General features: G+C 42.9%; 1 protein-coding gene across 1 annotated transcript in view; it reads right to left on the bottom strand.

Moving 5' to 3' along the window:
* LOC143595141 (uncharacterized) overlaps positions 1-17,119 on the bottom strand; it is a gene marked incomplete at both ends in the record, with an annotated part of 44,100 nt that extends 26,981 nt beyond the window's left edge. Inside the window, one exon of the mRNA XM_077074252.1 lies at positions 16,693-17,119. Within this exon, the coding sequence (XP_076930367.1) occupies positions 16,693-17,119 (427 nt within the window). The remainder of the gene's footprint in view (positions 1-16,692) is intronic.
* Between the last annotated feature and the right edge of the window lie 1,228 nt (positions 17,120-18,347).

Here is an 18,347-nt window from a genome sequence, read left to right as displayed (position 1 = left end):
GAGGCACCTTGGAGTTGATCAAAGAGGTCGTCAATACGCGGTAAGGGATACCGGTTTTTAATGGTGAGTTTGTTCAACTCGCGGTAATCAATACACATGCGAAACGAACCATCTTTCTTTTTAACGAACAACACCGGAGCACCCCAGGGCGAAGAGCTAGGGCGAATGAATCCTTTAGCAGTCAACTCTTGAAGTTGGCTTGCCAATTCTTGCATCTCAGCGGGCGCAAGACGGTAAGGAGATTTAGCTACGGGGGAAGCACCAGGGACAAGATCAATACGGAACTCGACTTCACGAGCGGGAGGGATACCAGGAAGATCATCAGGAAAAACTTCAGGGAAATCACGCACAACAGGGATATCGCGAAGCTTCTTTTCTTCAGCAGGTTTAACCACATGGGCTAAGAATGCAATACACCTTTTCCGCATGAGCCTACGGGCTTCGGCGCAAGACATAAGTTTAAGACCGCGGGAGGGTTTTTCGCCGTAGATATGAAGATCACCATTTTCTCGAGGTATACGAATCATCTTCTTGGCGCAAATAACTTCGGCGCGATTCTTCGAAAGCCAGTCCATACCAATGATAACATCAAAGCTTCCAAGAGGCATGGGGATGAGGTCGATCAGAAAATCGTTTTCGTTAAGGTTAAGCGTGCAATCTTTAATCACAGAGTTAATTAAAACAGTTTCACCGTTAGCCAATTCAACTGAAAAATCTTCTTTTAAGTTATCGCGCGGTCGCGCAAGCTTCTGTTCGAGGGCGCGAGAGATAAAACTTCGATCGGCGCCAGTATCAAAAAGTATAGAAGCATAAAATCCGTTAAGTAAAAATGTACCATTAACTACGTCATTATTCGCTTGCGCTTGGTGCGCGGTTATGTTAAAAGCTCGTCCACGCGTCGCCTGGTTCGAAATCTGGTTCACCGGATTCGCTTGCGTAATCTGAACTTGTAGCCTCGGGCATGCGTTCCGGAAATGACTGGGATCACCGCAGTTGAAGCACGATCTGGGTCGTGGGTTTTGGTAGGTTGGTTGTGGGTTCTGCGGGTAGACTGGTGGTGTTGGCGCAATTGGATTGGCGAGAAGGACTCTACAGTTTTCTGCAAGGTGACCAGCGCGGCCACATCGGGTACAAAGTCGACATGGGACTTGAGGTGGGTGGTGGAGTCTACAGGTTGGGCAAAAGGGGTGGTTTCCTGTGTAAGGTTTCTTAGGTGGCGGGGCAGGGAGTGCTGAATTGGTCAAGGCATAGTTGTGGACTATAGGGGGAGTTGGGTAGGCTGACAGAGGGTTAGGCGCATAAACTGGAGGTTGGTATGCGGGTTGCTGGACTATGGGTGGGCTGGTAAGCGCGTAAGCTTGTCTGCGCCTACGTTTCTGGTTATGGTTTGAGGGTTCTGGTTTGGTTTCTGCGGGTTCATGGACAGTTTTGGTGGGTTTGGTCTTCTCAGATCCCCGCAGGAACAGGGTTCCTGCTCTGACATGGTTGTCGCTGAGCACAGCGGCCAATTCAATAGCGTCAGAGAGGGTAACTGGGTTTCTGGCCCATACAGAATCTTGAATTTCCATGGGGAGACCCCCAAGGAATTTCTCTATGGCTCGGCGGGAAGGGGTAACAAGGTGAGGGACAAGCAGGCTTAGTTCATGGAAGCGCGTCGCGTACTCGCGCGCTTCACCGCTGTATTGCTTCAAGTTCCAGAATTCTTCCTCCAGGCGCTTAACTTCGTTGGGAGGGCAGAATTCTCGCGTCAGAATTTCCTAGAATTCCTCCCATGTCATGCTAGAAGCAGCTTCTGCGCCACGCGCATGAGCTACTCCATTCCACCATGTAAGCGCTCTAGATTCCAGGACACTGGAAGCATACAGGGTTCGTCTGTCTGAGGGGCATTGGGTGTGGAGGAAAGTGTTTTCTATTTTCTCAAGCCACTGGAGCATCACGGTGGCTCCTTCAAGACCTGTGAACTTTGGAGGGTTACCCGCGTTAAAGGACTTAATGTTGTAACCAGAGGTGTTGGTATTGTTTTGGCTCAAAGCTTGGGCTATTGCGGCGGCCATTTCCTGGGAACGTTGCTGTCTACGCATGCGCGAGGCTTCTCTTCTCTGAAATCGGCGAGATAGCGGAGGCATTCTATAAAAATTTTAATTTTAGTTAATATCTTGGTTTTAGCACAAAGTATAACCTCGAAAAGCTTGGTTTCGCGGAGTCAGTTACTGTCAAAAGTTAAAGTAAAATAAATGACCCAAAATGCAGACTTAATAAAGGTAACAAATTCGAATCAAGAATCGACAATTCATGTATCACCATGACTTTCCGAATTCCCAATTTAAAATATACGGGCAAACGAGTATTGGAGATTGACGATTCATGTATCACCATGACTTTTCAATCTTCAATATAAAATATACAAGAAAATGAGTATTGGAAGTTGACAATTCATGTATCACCATGACTTTTCAAGTCTCCAACCTCAGAACATAATCGTAAATGGAAATTGAAAATCAACTATTCATGTATCACCATGACTTTTCGGATTTTCAAATCCAACAAACGAATATGTAAGTAAAATCAATAAAAATCGAAATTCAACAAAAATCGAAATATCGCGGAATAAAACATAAAATCATACACTGCGCAAGCGCGAGCATATTCATAAATAACGAGTAATTAACAATAAGCGTGCAAACATGAGATTTCTCTCATGCGCGAGAAGGGACTCTTAGGTATTCTAGGCCGTTACGTCTAACCACCTATCCTAAAGTCAACGAGCTCTGATACCAATCTGTAACACCCCGACCAAAGGCGGATTATACATCGGGGCGCCACATATTGTTTCATTACTCGTGACACTATTGGGTGTCAATATTTAATAAATACATTCATTCGCGCACGCGCAAAGTAGACACAAGATAACATAAAGCAACATAATTCAATATATTATAAGGCAAAATATTCGAACAACCATAACTTGTCATGATACATTTTAATCTAGGTCCAAAAGTAAAAACGTCCTACGTGTCCACAAGCTCCAAATGTAGCTACAGCAAACCTGAACATGTGTTAAAATAAAACGTCAAACACTTGCGTGTTTGTGAGAAATCAAGTTTAATACAATACATAGATAACAATAAATCTGCGCGCAACATGTGTATGTCTGGTTTTCAACAAGGGTGTAATCTGATCGGGACCAACTCTAAGATTCATAAGACTGCCAGTGCTCACAATTGAGCTCACAAACAAGACAAACTGTGTATGTGCAAACAAAAGAGAAAATCATAAACGATAGTTCTCCCGTGTTCATCTAATGGTACCATGAGAACTGCGGAATAGACCGACAAGACGGTTAATGATCCACACATACAAATAAACAGCCAAGTCTACGTCCTTAACACATGGGATACTGCGCGACTAAAGTTCATAAACAGTTTAAGACTCTAAGTTTGTATGAACACATGAACATCCCAAAACATTAAAAGCAAAAAGGGATTAGGTACGAGATTACTCACTTGATAAACGATGCGGTGCAAGATAAAGCAAGAACCAACTTTAAACAAGCACAAGTTAACCTATAAATAAGATTATTGTTTTAATGAATTGATTTAAGTCTTGATTATAAGTTAGCATAATTAATAAGTAAATTATTATGTATAATATATATATATTACCGGAAAAGCAGGGCAGAACAGGGAGGAAGACGGAGGCAGAGAGGAAGACGGCAGAGAGAGCAAGGGGCAAGAGAACAGGAGAGATTAAGTGTTTTGTGTGTGTAGTGTTATGAAAATATTATTATTATTTATAGGAAAACCCTAGGAGACATAATCCCTAGAAAAGGGGAAAGGATCTTTAACAGGATCAAGCAAAAGATATCAAAAAGCATAAGAAAACAAAAGCAAAAGATATGGAAAGATATGGCAGCTGCAGGGGGCAAGATAAAGCTGACAGGGAACAGTAAAAAAAGGCATGGGCGGTTCAGATAAAGGTACTGGTCAAGCATGGCAAAAGCAGATCTCAAAAGATAATGTCAGTCACTTTTTCTGTCAACCAATGGGGTTGGTGCGCATGCTGCGCCAAAAGTGGCTTTTCAGACATAAAGCAGATTAGGTCAACAGCTCAAAAGATAAGACATCACAAAGGCAAACGGCTGGGTTAAACAGAAGAAAAACTCAAAGGGTTTAGCGCGAGAAAGCTCGAGCGCGAAGGCAGACAGAGAAGGTCAAGAGAGCGCGAGCGCGAAGGCAGACAGAACCAACCTTAACGCGCCGCGGAAAGAACTACATTTCTAAGCGCGCCGCGGGAAGAATCACATTTCTTAGCGCGCCGCGGGGGGAACTAAAATTCCTAGCGCGCCGCGGGAAGAACTATAATTCTTCGCGCGTCGAGGGATGAACTACGATTCTTAGCGCGCTGCGAGAAGAACTACAATCCTTAGCGCGTCGCGGGAAGAACTACCGTTCTTAGCGCGCTGCGAGAAGAATTACAATTCTTAGCGCGCTGCGAGAAGAGTTCGTCTCGCGTATCGCTGGAACAGATGGTCTTCACGCAGGCTTCCTTGAAAGGAGTCTGGCGCGTGGAGCTGCGCAGACAACCTTAGGCGGGAAGGAACAAAGGACAAGCAAAGAGTTAGAAGAAAAAGAGGGAAACAAGGCGTAAGGGCGGGACGGCGACAAGAGGGAAAAGAAGGCGGAAAGAGAGAAGAATAGGGACGGGACGGCGGAAAGAAAGAGAGAGAAATGCGGGAAGGAAATATATTATTATTATTAAAAGTAAAATATAAGTATAAATAAATATTAAATCATAAAAGAAAGAGATCGGATAAGGGAAACGGGTACCTGGGTTGGGTCGGATCGGGCAGATGTCACAGTCAGCTGTAGAATCGATATCACGAGACATCTTGTAAAAGAAGAACGATTTCGGGAGAATGCTTGCCTGAAAAGGATAAGTATTCGCCGGAAATCGCAAAGAAGATGAAGAAAAGAGTGAAAGTGTGGATTACAAATAACCCTCTCCCCCTTTATATACTAATCGCAATTAATGCGATGAAATTAATGCGGAAGAGAGAGAAAACGAAGGTGCAATGAAACCACGACACGTGGCAAAAAGCAAGCTGGCAACAGCTGTTGACAGGACGCATACCATTAATTTCGCGGCCACGCGCCCGAAAAATCGCGCCCACGCGCCTGAAAAAGCGTCTGGAATGACCATGTACTGTCACGTCACCATAACTTTCTGCACGTCCTGACACAGTCAGAAGAAACCGTCGCACGACGTTTCAGATGTTTGGACTGTTCCTATCTTTCCACCAACTCTTCGAATTTCAAAATTCAAAATTCAAAAAGATTCAAGTGAGCGGGAAAATACCCCTTACCTTGGCAACCAAGTAACCGTCAGACGGATGCGGGTACAGTGTTAAGGCAAAACCCTTCACATACCTAGCACCCGCAGGGAATTGAAGCCAAGAACAACTTGGCAACCAAGTAACCGTCAGACGGATGCGGGTACAGTGTCAAGGCAAAACCCTTCACATACCGAGCACCCGCAGGGAATTGAAGCCAAGAATACCTTGGAAGTAAAGTAACCGTAAGACGAGTGCGGGTACAGTGTCAAGGCAAAACCCTTCACGTACTTAGCACTCTGTAGGGAATTCAAACCAAGAAGGATCTTCTGGGCCATGCTTGCGGAAACGTGAATAACATTCCCGCACGACGGGAACGTCGAGAACTATATTGTTTGAAACTCCAAGATGGAATTGGTGGTTTCAGCATAAATGATCACTATGTCGAAAACCACCAAAACCCCATGGAGAATCCACACAATTGGGACTCAACGCTCCTGACGCGCGAGGAGGTTACAAACCTACCCGCTTCACACCCAAAGATCAAGCAGAAAAGTCGGGAATTTCTGCGTGACATTAGGAAAACCGCGGGATGAATCACCACGGAAAACCGAAAAACTATACCCTTTTCAAAACCCATTGCTAAGTCCAAAAGTTCACCTCACTTTATTAAACATTCATGAGAAGAACATTGGACTGGGGGGACTTGAAGAGGTAGGTCCCAGCAGAGCCCAGTTGGACCCGCAAGACTCACCTTGAACAGGGACGTCTGCGCAATGACCAACTGCTCCAGCAGGACACCATGCTCAAAGAACCTTACGCGCAGTACGCCAGCTGTACCCGCAGGGAAAGCCTCCCAATGGTGAAGTACCCCGCCTGTTCCCGCAGCTGCGGATACAAGCCATCAGGGAAGGCTACCCGCACTAACAGCAAGGCTACACGCACAAGGCATTCGTTACTTCAGTAGTCACATGAAGGAATGAGCAAGGCGGGAACACTCCCGCCTAAATGAGCCAGTCCGTATGCTTCTGGAAGGTCTTTCGTACTATACCTACTAAGGTATCGGCGGAACAGACAGTTTGACCAGAGCAGCCCATGAACTAATCACAGGGTGATAGCTCACCGACAACAATACGAGGAGGAGCACCCTCTAGTACTGTTTCACTATTAGCCGCTGCCTACTCACCAACCCTTACGATGGGACGTGCGCAGCCTACAGTTGGTGGAACAGTGCGTAGCCGGCAGTAAAAGGAACAGTATACAGCCGACCTTATTACTGTTGGCCGTAACCTATCCACCAACCAGCATGGCCTGTGCGTACGTCCACTGTTGGTAGAACAGGAATACTATTCAGCCGGCTGTACCTGCTTGGAAACCTACCTTCGGCTATAAATACTCCAACATCTTGGAATGGTAAGGACATCATCTGATATCTCAATCTTATCTAGCAATCTCTTAATATACACTTATATTCAGAGCAATCTAGTCTGATTCTCACGCCGGAAGGTGGTCACAAGGAGGAAACCCCCCCTTCTCAGTGACGAGCTTACGGTGTCTGTTTTGCAGGTCCCCTGAAGAACAACCTTCTCTGCTAGACCTCATTCTCGTGGGAAACATTACTTAACCCCCAGATTATCTATAATCTGCCCGTGGGTTCACTTAGTGTTTCTTCAGATATATTTAGTGATTTGACAACAATATTAAGGCGACCCAAGATCTCATCCAAACTGATAAGTTGTGTTAATCGGGAGTTTAGGTAACAAATCATTCTTTTTATTCATTTATTGAATTGACTTTAAATACTATTTGTTCATGACATTTCTTAAACAGCTTTCGTGGGACTTGTGTTTGGTTAGAGTAAAATAAGTTTGATGTTCAATAAGTGTTTGAAACATTATACTGAAAGAAAGTGTAATAGAAATAAGAGAAATGCTCATTTACAACATTCATGTGTATATATATAATATATGTAATTTTAGTCGCAATAAGTATTTTTAAGATTCATGAATTATATCGTTTACATTATTTCAATAAGTTGGTTGTAACCTTTCATTTCTCAGTATTTAATGCTTGTAACATGTAATTCCATTAATAAAAGGAGTGCAAGTGAAGTGTCAATTATTATTATTATTATTATTATTATTATTATTATCATTTGAACCTAAATAATACATACGTTCTAAAACTAGTATAAAATATATTAACTGGCTTTTTAGTTTAATCTATATATATCTGTCTACATATAATCTTCTATACTATATAAAAAATTAAGAACATTTTCAATCCCACCATTCTTTTTCTTCTCACTCTCTTATTAAAAAAACTTTTTTTACATATAATGATTTATGTTTAAAGAAAACGTTAATAAAACACATTTATTTAAAAGTATCTCTTATTTAAAAAATAGAAATCTAATTATGTAACTTTTGTTAGCCAACAAATTAATAAATAAAAGTAAAATTACACTAACTTATAATTAACTTGTTTGAGTTCCCCGTGTTACAGGGTTTTATTTAAGTTTTTGTTTTTAATCGTTTTGCTATCTTATACGTTGTAATAATTTGTTTAATTTTAATGTTGTTTTGTTTTGATGTAATTCGTATATATTAGTTTATTATGTTCGTTATATTTTTTAACGTTTGGACTTTTCAATTGAGATACGTATGTTTTTTAGATTTTAACGAACGAACATAAACGAACACGAACATGTTGATTTTTAAACAAACAAATATGAACACAAATATTTGTTTTATAAAAGGGGGGGGGGTGATGTGGTGACGATGGTGGTTGATTCATGAGAGGGGATATTAACGAAGTTAGCCGGTGATGGAGAGGATAGATCGACGCAGAGAAAATGTTAAAGAGAGAAATTAAATTAGGGTTTAATGATGAAATGGTTTCACGAATAAATGAGATGTTATAACCCGTTTAAGGGCTATCCGGGTTTGGTGATACCCATGACCCTTGAAAATGATTGTTTGTTGATTAAGGATTATTTCACAAGTAAATGAGATGTTGGTTTAAGGCGCTATCCAGGTTTGGTGAAACACATGACCGACAAAAACTATTGGTGAGACACGGACTCATTTTTATTTTATTAAAAATTGGGTCTTTTCCGGTTATTAACCGGTCAAAACTGTTTCTTAACCGGTCAAAACAGGTTACTAGCCGACTCGAAAAACTGGTCTAACCGGTTAATTCCCGAAAAAAAACCCGGTTAGCATATTAACCGGCTAATGATTAACCGGTTAACCGATTTGTGCCCCTTTAGCCCTCCATAGAAAACTTGTTTTCGATATATATAGATAGTTCAAATAAGAATTAGGAGTTTCATAGGAATGGTAAGAACCAATAAATTTTTGACATTTGGTATTACAAATTATGATGAAAGAAAAATTATAGGAAATTATGTCGGTTATGTTGATGAAAGATTAATTCTAAGAAACTATGTCGTTATTAGTATTTTAAATCCCAACCAATGATTAACATGATCCAATAGCTATGATTTATTCCTAGTCTTCCTAGAAAACTACTTATTTTTAGGATAAACGTCCTATATATATATATATATAGAGAGAGAGAGAGAGAGAGAAAATGGTTCAAATAAGAAGAAAGAGTTTCATAAGATTTTTGACGAGTGACATTACAACCTATGGTGAAAGAACACTTCTAAAAAACTATGTCGGTTTTTAGTAATTTTAAATATTAACCATTGATAAACATGATCCAATTGCTATGATGTATTCTTAGTCTTCATATGAAACTACTTCTTTTTAGTATAACCCTCCCATATATATATATATATATATAGGGTAGAGATACTGTACACTAATGCCTTAACGTACGATAGGTACGCGAGACGCTTAAAGGCAAAAAATAAAGGCAAAAGTACCAAACGCTCAAAAAACGCTCAACCAAACCCTAAAACGCTTAGTCAAAAACCTAAAACGCTAAAAAACGGTTTTCGTGATAAAAGGTGAAAACTGATCGATTAACCATTTTAAAACTGTTTTTTTTTCGGTGAACCAATGATTAATTGAATATGTATTGACGATTCCGAGATGTTTGGATGTGATTTCATGGATCGACTTCGTGAAAAAATGGATTCGCGTACCTATTGTACGTTAAGGTATTATTGTATTAGATTTTTTCTATATCTAACCATCTATATAATTGTCTATCATAAAATCATATGTGTCGCTCTTAGGTTGTTCCCCCCATTCTGTAGAGCCATCAGATTGCTTGATTTATAAATTGAGGTTTCTCATGCATTTGACCCGAATTTGTGGGTATGGGTCTCACCAAACTCGGATAGTCTTTAAATGGGTTATAACATTTCATTTAATTGAAAAACTATTTCATAAACAAACAATAATTTTCACGGGTCATGGGTCTCACCAAACCCGGATAACCCTTAAACGGATTATAACATCTCATTTATTTGTGAAATAACCCATTAATTATCAAAGAATAATTTTCACATGTTATGTGTCTTACCAAACTCTAATAGCCATCAAGTGAATTATAAGATCTTATTTATTGATAAACACTTCCATTATCAAACCCTAATTTAATTTATTTGTTTTACATGTTCTTTGTTACTGGTCTATCATCTCCATCGTCGGTTAATTTCTAATACTACCCACCATCGTCAGCTAAATCAACGGCTCTTTTTTCATTAGACAAATATTTGTGTTCATGTTTGTACATTTAAAAAAATCAAAATGCTCGTGTTCGTTTATGTTTGTTCGTTAATAAACTAAAAAACCTAAACATCTCAATTGATAAAACCCAAGCGTTAAAAAAATACAAGGAAAATACAATAACAAACTAATATATATATATTAAATTAAAACAAAACTACGTTAAAAAATAAAATAATCATCATAAAATAACAAAACGATTAAAAACAATACTTTAAAAAAACTCCCGTAGCACGGGAGGATCAAACTAGTATATCTATATATATATTAAAAAAAATTATGATCACAATCAAAACCTTCATAATGATTTATGAAAATTACTTAAGAGTTATAATCAAATTCATGACATGGTTTAATGAGTCTAAACCAAAACAATTATCTGATTAGTAACAAAATTAATTTGTTAGCATTAGTCCCAAAGATTCAACGTACATATATCTACTAGATTCACCAAGTTTAGCAATATTCATTTTACATTTATTCATAATCATACAAGGTATTCTAGTACTCACGCACTTAATTAATGGTTGTTTCGGATGATCAAAAAATTTGATGAAAAACTTCTTCGTTTGAAACTAGTGAGTTACAGGCGGTCGACGTGGTGGTGAGCGTCGTGGCGGCAGCGAGCGTCGTGGTGGCGGCGGAGGTGAGCGTCGTGGCGGCGGGGGCGGTGAGCGTCGTGGCGGCGGGGGCGGTGTGCGTCGTGGCGGCGGGGGCGGTGTGCGACGTGGCGGCGGTGGGCGTCGTGGGGGAGGCAGCGGTTGGCGTCGTGGGGACGGCGGCAGTTGACGCCGCGGTGGAGTTGGCGGCGGTTGGCGTCGTGGCAGCTTGGGCGGTGAGCGATGTGGAGGGAGGGGCGGCGTGCGCCGTGGCGGCTTGGGTGGTGAACTATGTGGCGGCGGGGGAGGTGAGCGTCGTGGCGGTGGGGGTGGTGAGCGAGGCGGCGCAGGCGGTGAGCAGGCTGGTGGGCGAGGTGAGCGTGGAGGCAGTGGGGGTGGGGGCGGGGGCGGTGGTGGAAGAGATGAGCCAGGTGATGGTGGCGGAGGAGATGTGCTTGGTGGTTTTGATGGTGGAGGAGATGTTGCTGGTGGTTCTAGTGGTGGAGGAGATTTGCCCGGTGGTTTTGGCGCAGGTGCAGGTTCTGATGGTGGAGATGTGCCCGGTGGTGGTGACGGAGGAGATGAGACTGGTGGTGGTGAAGTCGATGGTGAAGGAGATGTGCTCGGTGGATCTGGTGGCGGAGACGCGCTTGGTGGTTCTAGTGCAGGTGTTGGTGGTGTTGGTTCTGGTTGCGGAGGAGATATATCTGGTGGTGTAGGTGCTGGTGGTGTTGGTTCTGGTTGCGGAGGAGATGGTGTAGGTGCGGGTGGTGTTGGTTCTCGTTGCGGAGGAGATGTATCTGGTGGTGAAGGTGCTGGTGGTGTTGGTTCTGGTTGCGGAGGAGTTGTACCCGGTGGTTCTGGTGCGGGTGTTGGTTCTGGTGTTGGTGGTGTTTGTTCTGGTGGTGTTGGTTCTGGTTGCGGAGGGGATGTACCTGGTGGTGGTTCTAGTGAAGGTGATGGTTCTAATGGCGGAGGAGATGTACCCGGTGGTTCTGGTGGAGGTGTTGGTTCTGTTTCTGGTGGCGCAGGAGATGTGCCTGGTGGTTCTGGGACAGGTTTTGGTTCTGGTACTGGTTCCAGTTCTGGCGGAGGAGATGTGCCCGGTGGTTCCAGTTGGACCCGCAAGACTCATCTCAAAGAGGGACGTCTGCGCAGTTGAACCCGCAAGACTCACCTTCAAGAGGGACGTCTGCGCAAAGGCTAAATTCGCAACTCACATTGAAGAGAGACGTCTGCGCAGAAACCAACTGGATCCGCAGGATCCACCATGCTCAGAGACGTGACGTCCTTACGCGCAGTACGCAAGCTGTTCCCGCAGGAAAAGCCTCCCAATGGTCGACGTACTCCGCCTGTTCCCGCAGCAACGGATACTAGCCATCAGGGAAGGCTACCCGCGCAGCAAGGCTACACGCACAAGGCACTTAACTCTTAAATAATTCAGTAATGTCACCTGAAGAAGGAGTGAGCAAGCCGGGAACACTCCCGCACAAAGCCGGGAAAACTCCCGCCCAAATGAGCCAGTCCGTACGATACTGGAGGATCTTTTGTACTGTACCTGACGAGGTATGGACAAAAGATCTGACCAAGGATACGACAGCTCACTGACAACAGTATGACGAGCAGCACGCTCTTGTACTGTATGTCACTATTAGCCGCTGCCTACTCACCAACCTGTCGGAGGACGTGCATAGCCTGCAGTTTGTGGAACAGGAATAGTACACAGCCGGCCTGGTCACTATCAGCCGCTGCCTACCCACCAACCACCAGCATGGCATGTGCGTAGCCCACAGTTGGCAGAACAGGAACACTATTCAGCCGGCTGTACCTGCTTGGAAACCTACCTTCGGCTATAAATACTCCAACACCTTGGAATGGTATCATCTTATCTCATATCTTATCTGGATATATTACCTGATATCTGCTCTAGTCATTCTCTTAATATACACTTATATTCAAGAGCAATCTAGTCTGATTCTCACGCCGGAGGGTGGTCACAAGGAGGCACCTCCCCCCCCACTTCTCAGTGACGAGCTCACGGTGTCTGTTTTGCAGGTTATCAGAAGAACCATCTTCGCCGGATCTAACCCCTCGTGGGAAACATCTACTTAACCCCCAGATTATCCGTAATCTGCCCGGGGTCGATTAGTGTTTCTTCAAAGATGGTCATGATTTATATCAAGTAATTAAATATTTAACGTAAGTAAATAAGTAATATTAATCATGCTTTTATTTACATTAATCGTAAATTCGTAATACATCTTCTTTTTTTCTAATCTTATTGTTAGTTTAATTTCATCGTGTAGCTCGTTTTAACTATATGAGTAGATAAATTAAAAATAACGAAAAATGTCTCAGTAATAAAATGTCTTGTTCGTGCTAATGGTTGATATTATGAAAAAGGCAAATCCGATGCGGAAGTATTCAAGGTGGGAGATTTAGTTTGGATTCTGAACGTTATACGGAAGCCCAATTTGGTAAGTCAAGCGATGAGCCGATTGTTCTTTTCGTATTGTCTAGATGAATAATGATAACGCATACAAGGTGAATCTCTTACGTTTAATATTGCCGACAAGAGTGCTGTTGAACTAAATGGGGAAGCTTTCCTTATAGCCGTTGAGAACGTTGCCCGAGCATCAGGTATTCAGGTTTACATCGATTTGAATACTTAGGCGACTAACTCTAGATCTCGAGCCTGAGGGCGTCCTGGTGGAGTCGGGTTTAATTAAACCGGCGCTAATTTGGAGTAATAAGACAATATCTCTCCTATTCTAAAATTTACGTTGTTATCTTGGGTGGTTTTGAATTATTTATTTTTCCATTATGTTGGGATTTTTGGCTTTAGTACTAATTTTATTTTGATACAATGAATTGTTGAATTTTGGTTTGAAAATAAGTGTTGATATCTAACGGTAAAACTATGAAAAAATTTTAAAATCTTGATACTGCATAGAACCCAAATAATTAAGAAAATATATCTGTGAGGGATTTAGTTGTTAAACAATGCTTCAAATATATATCAAAATCTTGATATTTACGCTTTCAAATTATTAATTTGAGTGTTTTTACTTTAAAACATCGGTAACGATTCTGACATGTGTGTTACTTAAAAAGATTTGAATGATATTTAGTTATTGATGTTTTCAAATTGTTTTTCCATCAAATATGGATTAACACCTGTTCAAGCCTGTAACCCCCCAGCGGTGGTGTGACGACGATGTTAATAGTATTCGTTGTTCCGGTGCGTTTATCATGGTGGTGGTGGTTGTGAATTTGGATATGTTAGGGGTAGGGTTAGAATTTTTGTTAGGAGTGTAAAACACAATGAAATGAAAGAAAATACTATCTTAAAACACGATGAAGAAAAACCATTATATATACTCCTAGCACTACATATTTTGTGTTGTAAGTTCCACACATATAATCTTAGTCATCTATTATAAAATCTAATAGTTATGATTACTTCTAAGCTTTTTCTACAAAAAAAAAATCATACTTTCTACTTAATAATAATAATAATAATAATAATAATAATAAAAGCGACAGTCATATGCAAAGTGGATGGTATATAGACATCAGGTGTCTCATGATTTATTTTTCAAAATAGGGACGTAACTTGTATCCGCCTCTTCACCACATGAACAATTACAAACAAACGATACTTAACTCTATGTTTTTTAATTGTGTGGGTCTATTATATTTGGGGTATTTAGTTTTGTTTATTTTTTTTAAAAATAAGGGTTTTTCAGCTACTTACGTGTAGTTAATAGAATAGGCTAACGCCCGTTCATTGCATGGAACAATGGTGTTATGTTTGTATAAATAGTTGAACTAAACTTGAAATTTCCTTAAGTTGTGGATAATTGTGTAAACAGTAAATCGCAGAGACCATTCATATAATTAGTTGAAGTAAAACAAAAAAAAACAAAACAAAACAAAACAGATTAGATATACGGCATAAAAATTGTATTCAAATCGTTCTTAAAGTTTCCGTCTATGACTTGTCGTCTGTTAAATTTAAAAATCGCTAAAAAGAATTACAGTATATTATATAAGACTTAAATATCCTAAAGTGTATGTTTCAATAATCACGGCGTTCTTGTCCGTGTCACACCAAGGGCTAGCAATCATTAATACGATGCAATATTACGTTGATTGTCTAATATTTATGAGTTTTCTAGAATTTATAGTTTTGAGTTCATTCTGTTTTTAAATGAAAAGCATAATTAATAGATAAGGACAATGCATGCATGGTTGGAAGATATATTTTCTTAACGACAATGAATAAATCCTGGCTCGGGTATAGGGCAATGTGGACGACCGGCTGGGCACTTAATTTTTGGGGCATAATTTATATCTTTATAATTTTATGAAAAAGAAATATGTATATTTAATGTTTTACTCTAATTATACAATAACCAGGTTGGTTTAGTGGTATTCTGGGTTATTGGTGGCAAATAAACAACCTCATATACGCCTGCAATCACAGACAACGATTAGTAATCTAAGACCATCATCTTCTATTTCAGAGAAAATATGTCGCCCAAAGGTCTAATGTGAAAAACGAAATTTGGATTTTTTTTTTCACTGGTCGCTCACACTTGACAAAATGGGTAACTTCCATATATCTAGAAAGAACAAGAACTACACAGCATAAGCATCAAAACATAACGTGAAAACGTTTAATTGGCTATAGGATTTCAAATTTATTAACGAGGAAACAAATTATATTATTAAAAACATATGCATGGAATCATAAGCGACTGATTACACATGCAACACTATTATACTTTTCGAAAACACTAAATATGTCAAGTACAGAGCGCTTTCCTTTTATTCATAATAATACTAATATAAGGCATTCTAGGTAAACATAATTGATTCATGTCTCGAATGATCAGGGGTGGGATCAAAGCTTTTTCGTTTCGAAACGTTCCCTAGTAAGTTGCAGGTGGACGCGGGGAGCGGGGAGGCGGTGGGAGGGTTGGTCGCGGGGGCGGTGAGCGGGGTGGTGGACGGGGCGGTGAGCGGGGTGGTGGCGGAGGGGGCGAGCGAGGTGGTGGACGGGGAGGTGAGCGGGGTGGTGGACGGGGCGAGCGGGGTGTTCGAGGGGGAGTTGAGACAGGTGGTGGTGGACGGGGTGGTGAGACCCGTGGGGGAGTTGGCGGTCTCACTGGTGGTGGGGGCGGTGGGCGGGGTGTTGGAGTGGGAGGTGAAACAGGAGGAGGTGGGGGCGGCGAGCGGGGTGTTGGTGGGGGAGGTGAGACCGGTGGTGGTGGTGGTGGTGGTGGAAGGGGCGGTGAGACTGGTGGTGGAGGGGGTGGCGGTGGCGGTGAGACAGGTGGTGGTGGGGGCGGAGGGCGTGGTGTTGGTGGGGGAGGTGATATTGGTGGTGGTGGGGGGCGGTGAGACTGGAGGTTGTGGAGGAGGGGAGACGGGTGGTGGTGGTGGGGGAGGTGATACTGGAGGTGGTGGAGGAGGGGAGACGGGGTGGTTGTGGTGGGGGCGAGACTGGTGGTGGTGGAGGAGGGGAGACGAGTGGTGGAGGTGGCGGTGAGACTGGAGGTGGTAGAGGAGGGGAGACAGGTGGTGGAGGAGGCGGTGAGACAGGTGGTGGGCGTGGTGTTGGTGGGGGAGGGGAGACGGGTGGTGGAGGCGGCGGTGAGACAGGTGGTGGGGGAGGGGAGACGGGTGGTGGAGGCGGTTGTGAGACGGGTGGTGGAGGGGGGCGGGGTGACCGGTGGTGGTGGGGGAGGGGAGACGGATGGTGGAGGTGGTGGTGAGACAGGTGGGGGCGGTGACACCGTAGGTGGTGGAGGAGGGGAGACGGGTGGTGGAGGTGGCGATGAGACAGGTGGTGGTGGGGGCGGAGGGCGTGGTGTTGGTGGGGGCGGTGAGACTGGAGGTGGTGGAGGAGGGGAGACGGGTGGTGGAGGTGGCGGTGAGACAGGTGGTGGTGGGGGCGGTGAGACTGGAGGTGGTGGAGGAGGGGAGACGGGTGGTGGAGGTGGCGGTGAGACAGGTGTTGGTGGGGGCGGAGGGCGTGGTGTTGGTGGGGGAGGTGATACTGGTGGTGGTGGGGGCGGTGAGACAGGTGGTGGAGGTGGCGGTGAGACTGAAGGTGGTGGAGGAGGTGAGACGGGTGGTGGAGGTGGCGGAGGGCGTGGTGTTGGTGGGGGAGGTGATACTGGTGGTGGTGGGGGTGGTGAGACTGGAGGTGGAGGGGGTGAGACAGGTGGTGGTGGGGGCGGGGAGACGGGTGGTGGAGGTGGCGGTGAGACGGGTGGTGGTGGGGGCGGTGAGACTGGAGGTGGTGGAGGAGGGGAGACGGGTGGTGGAGGTGGCGGTGAGACAGGTGGTGGTGGGGGCGGTGGTGAGACAAGTGGTGGTGGGGGCGGAGGGCGTGGTGTGGGTGGGGGCGGTGAGACCGGTGGTGGAGGGGGTGAGACAGGTGGTGATGGGGGCGTGGAGACGGGTGGTGGAGGTGGCGGCGGGCGGGGTGTTGGTGGTGGAGGGGGCGAGACCGGTGGTCGAGGGGGTGGCGGTGAGACTGGTGGTGGTGATGGCGGAGGGCGTGGTGTTGGTGGGGGAGGTGAGACTGGTGGTGGAGGTGGCGGTGAGAGTGGGGGAGGTGGTGGCGGTGATAGTTGGGAACAACGATAAACGCATACGCATCTAATTTGGCCTTCACGCAAGAGACAAAGACCGTTGATCGCTTTTTGCCCTTGACAATTTTGGTTACACGTCCTTAGGTTGCATCTTCCCGTATACGTGTTGCTTACCCTCGTACATAGTAGACCGGCCTCTATTTCTGCAATCCAATTTAAACTAAACAAGTTAGTTTATTATACATATATTAAAAATCAAAAGTTACCACTCTTACAAAAATCACTATTCATCATTCTCTTCACTTTTATCATTCTTTTCACTTTTAGGAATGTAATATATACATAAAAAATGACACTTACTTTTCTTATTATAGTTAATTAATTTTATGTATAAGAGTCGATCATATAAGCACCTGAGATAGTGAGAGAGAAAAGAAGCAGGAATATTGCAGCCCGAAGAAATGATGGTTTGGTCATTTTAACAAACAACTCGTGATGAGTTGTGTGATTGGAATGAAACTAGAAATCCGGGAAGTATTTATAGGACAAACTTCATTATTACACGAATTTAAAGCTTAGACAAATAATATATACCGAAGTCAACACGTGCATGTGGTTTTAATATTGATTTAAATAATTTTTTTATCATACGAAGATCATGTCTAAGCAAAATAAACAATCAGTGCATAAATAAACATAAAATAGTTATAAAAAACACAAAAATATAGGTAGTATGTATCAAGCTTTCACATTATCTTTTCTCTCACCGTCATTATAATTTTAACTAAATATCACATTTTTTAATTTAACTCTAAATTTTATTTAACCTACAATTGTTTTTTCATCTTACTTTTAGTCGGCAGGTTTCAAAAGTTTTGAAGTAAAACATGGTTTGGTTTGCGGTTTATACAAAAAACCAGCCGTATAAAAGGGGACCAAACCGTATGATTGATGGGTGTATATTGTGTTAGTTATCACTAATATTTATTTGTGTATTTAGATGTTGTTGATTTAAAACTGTTAAAAGTGGCTTAAAAGCTTAAGATCTTTTTCATTTGTTCAACTTTGCATACTTTTGTATACGTAACCTATATACTTTACTAACTAG

This window comes from Bidens hawaiensis, unplaced genomic scaffold (assembly GCF_021521415.1).
Source record: "Bidens hawaiensis isolate Kalapana, Puna unplaced genomic scaffold, B.hawaiensis_p1.1 tig00044715_1, whole genome shotgun sequence".
NCBI classification, from domain to species: domain Eukaryota; kingdom Viridiplantae; phylum Streptophyta; class Magnoliopsida; order Asterales; family Asteraceae; genus Bidens; species Bidens hawaiensis.
The sequence above is the reverse complement of the archived record's forward strand: the minus strand, read 5'-3'. Positions and strand labels throughout refer to the sequence as shown.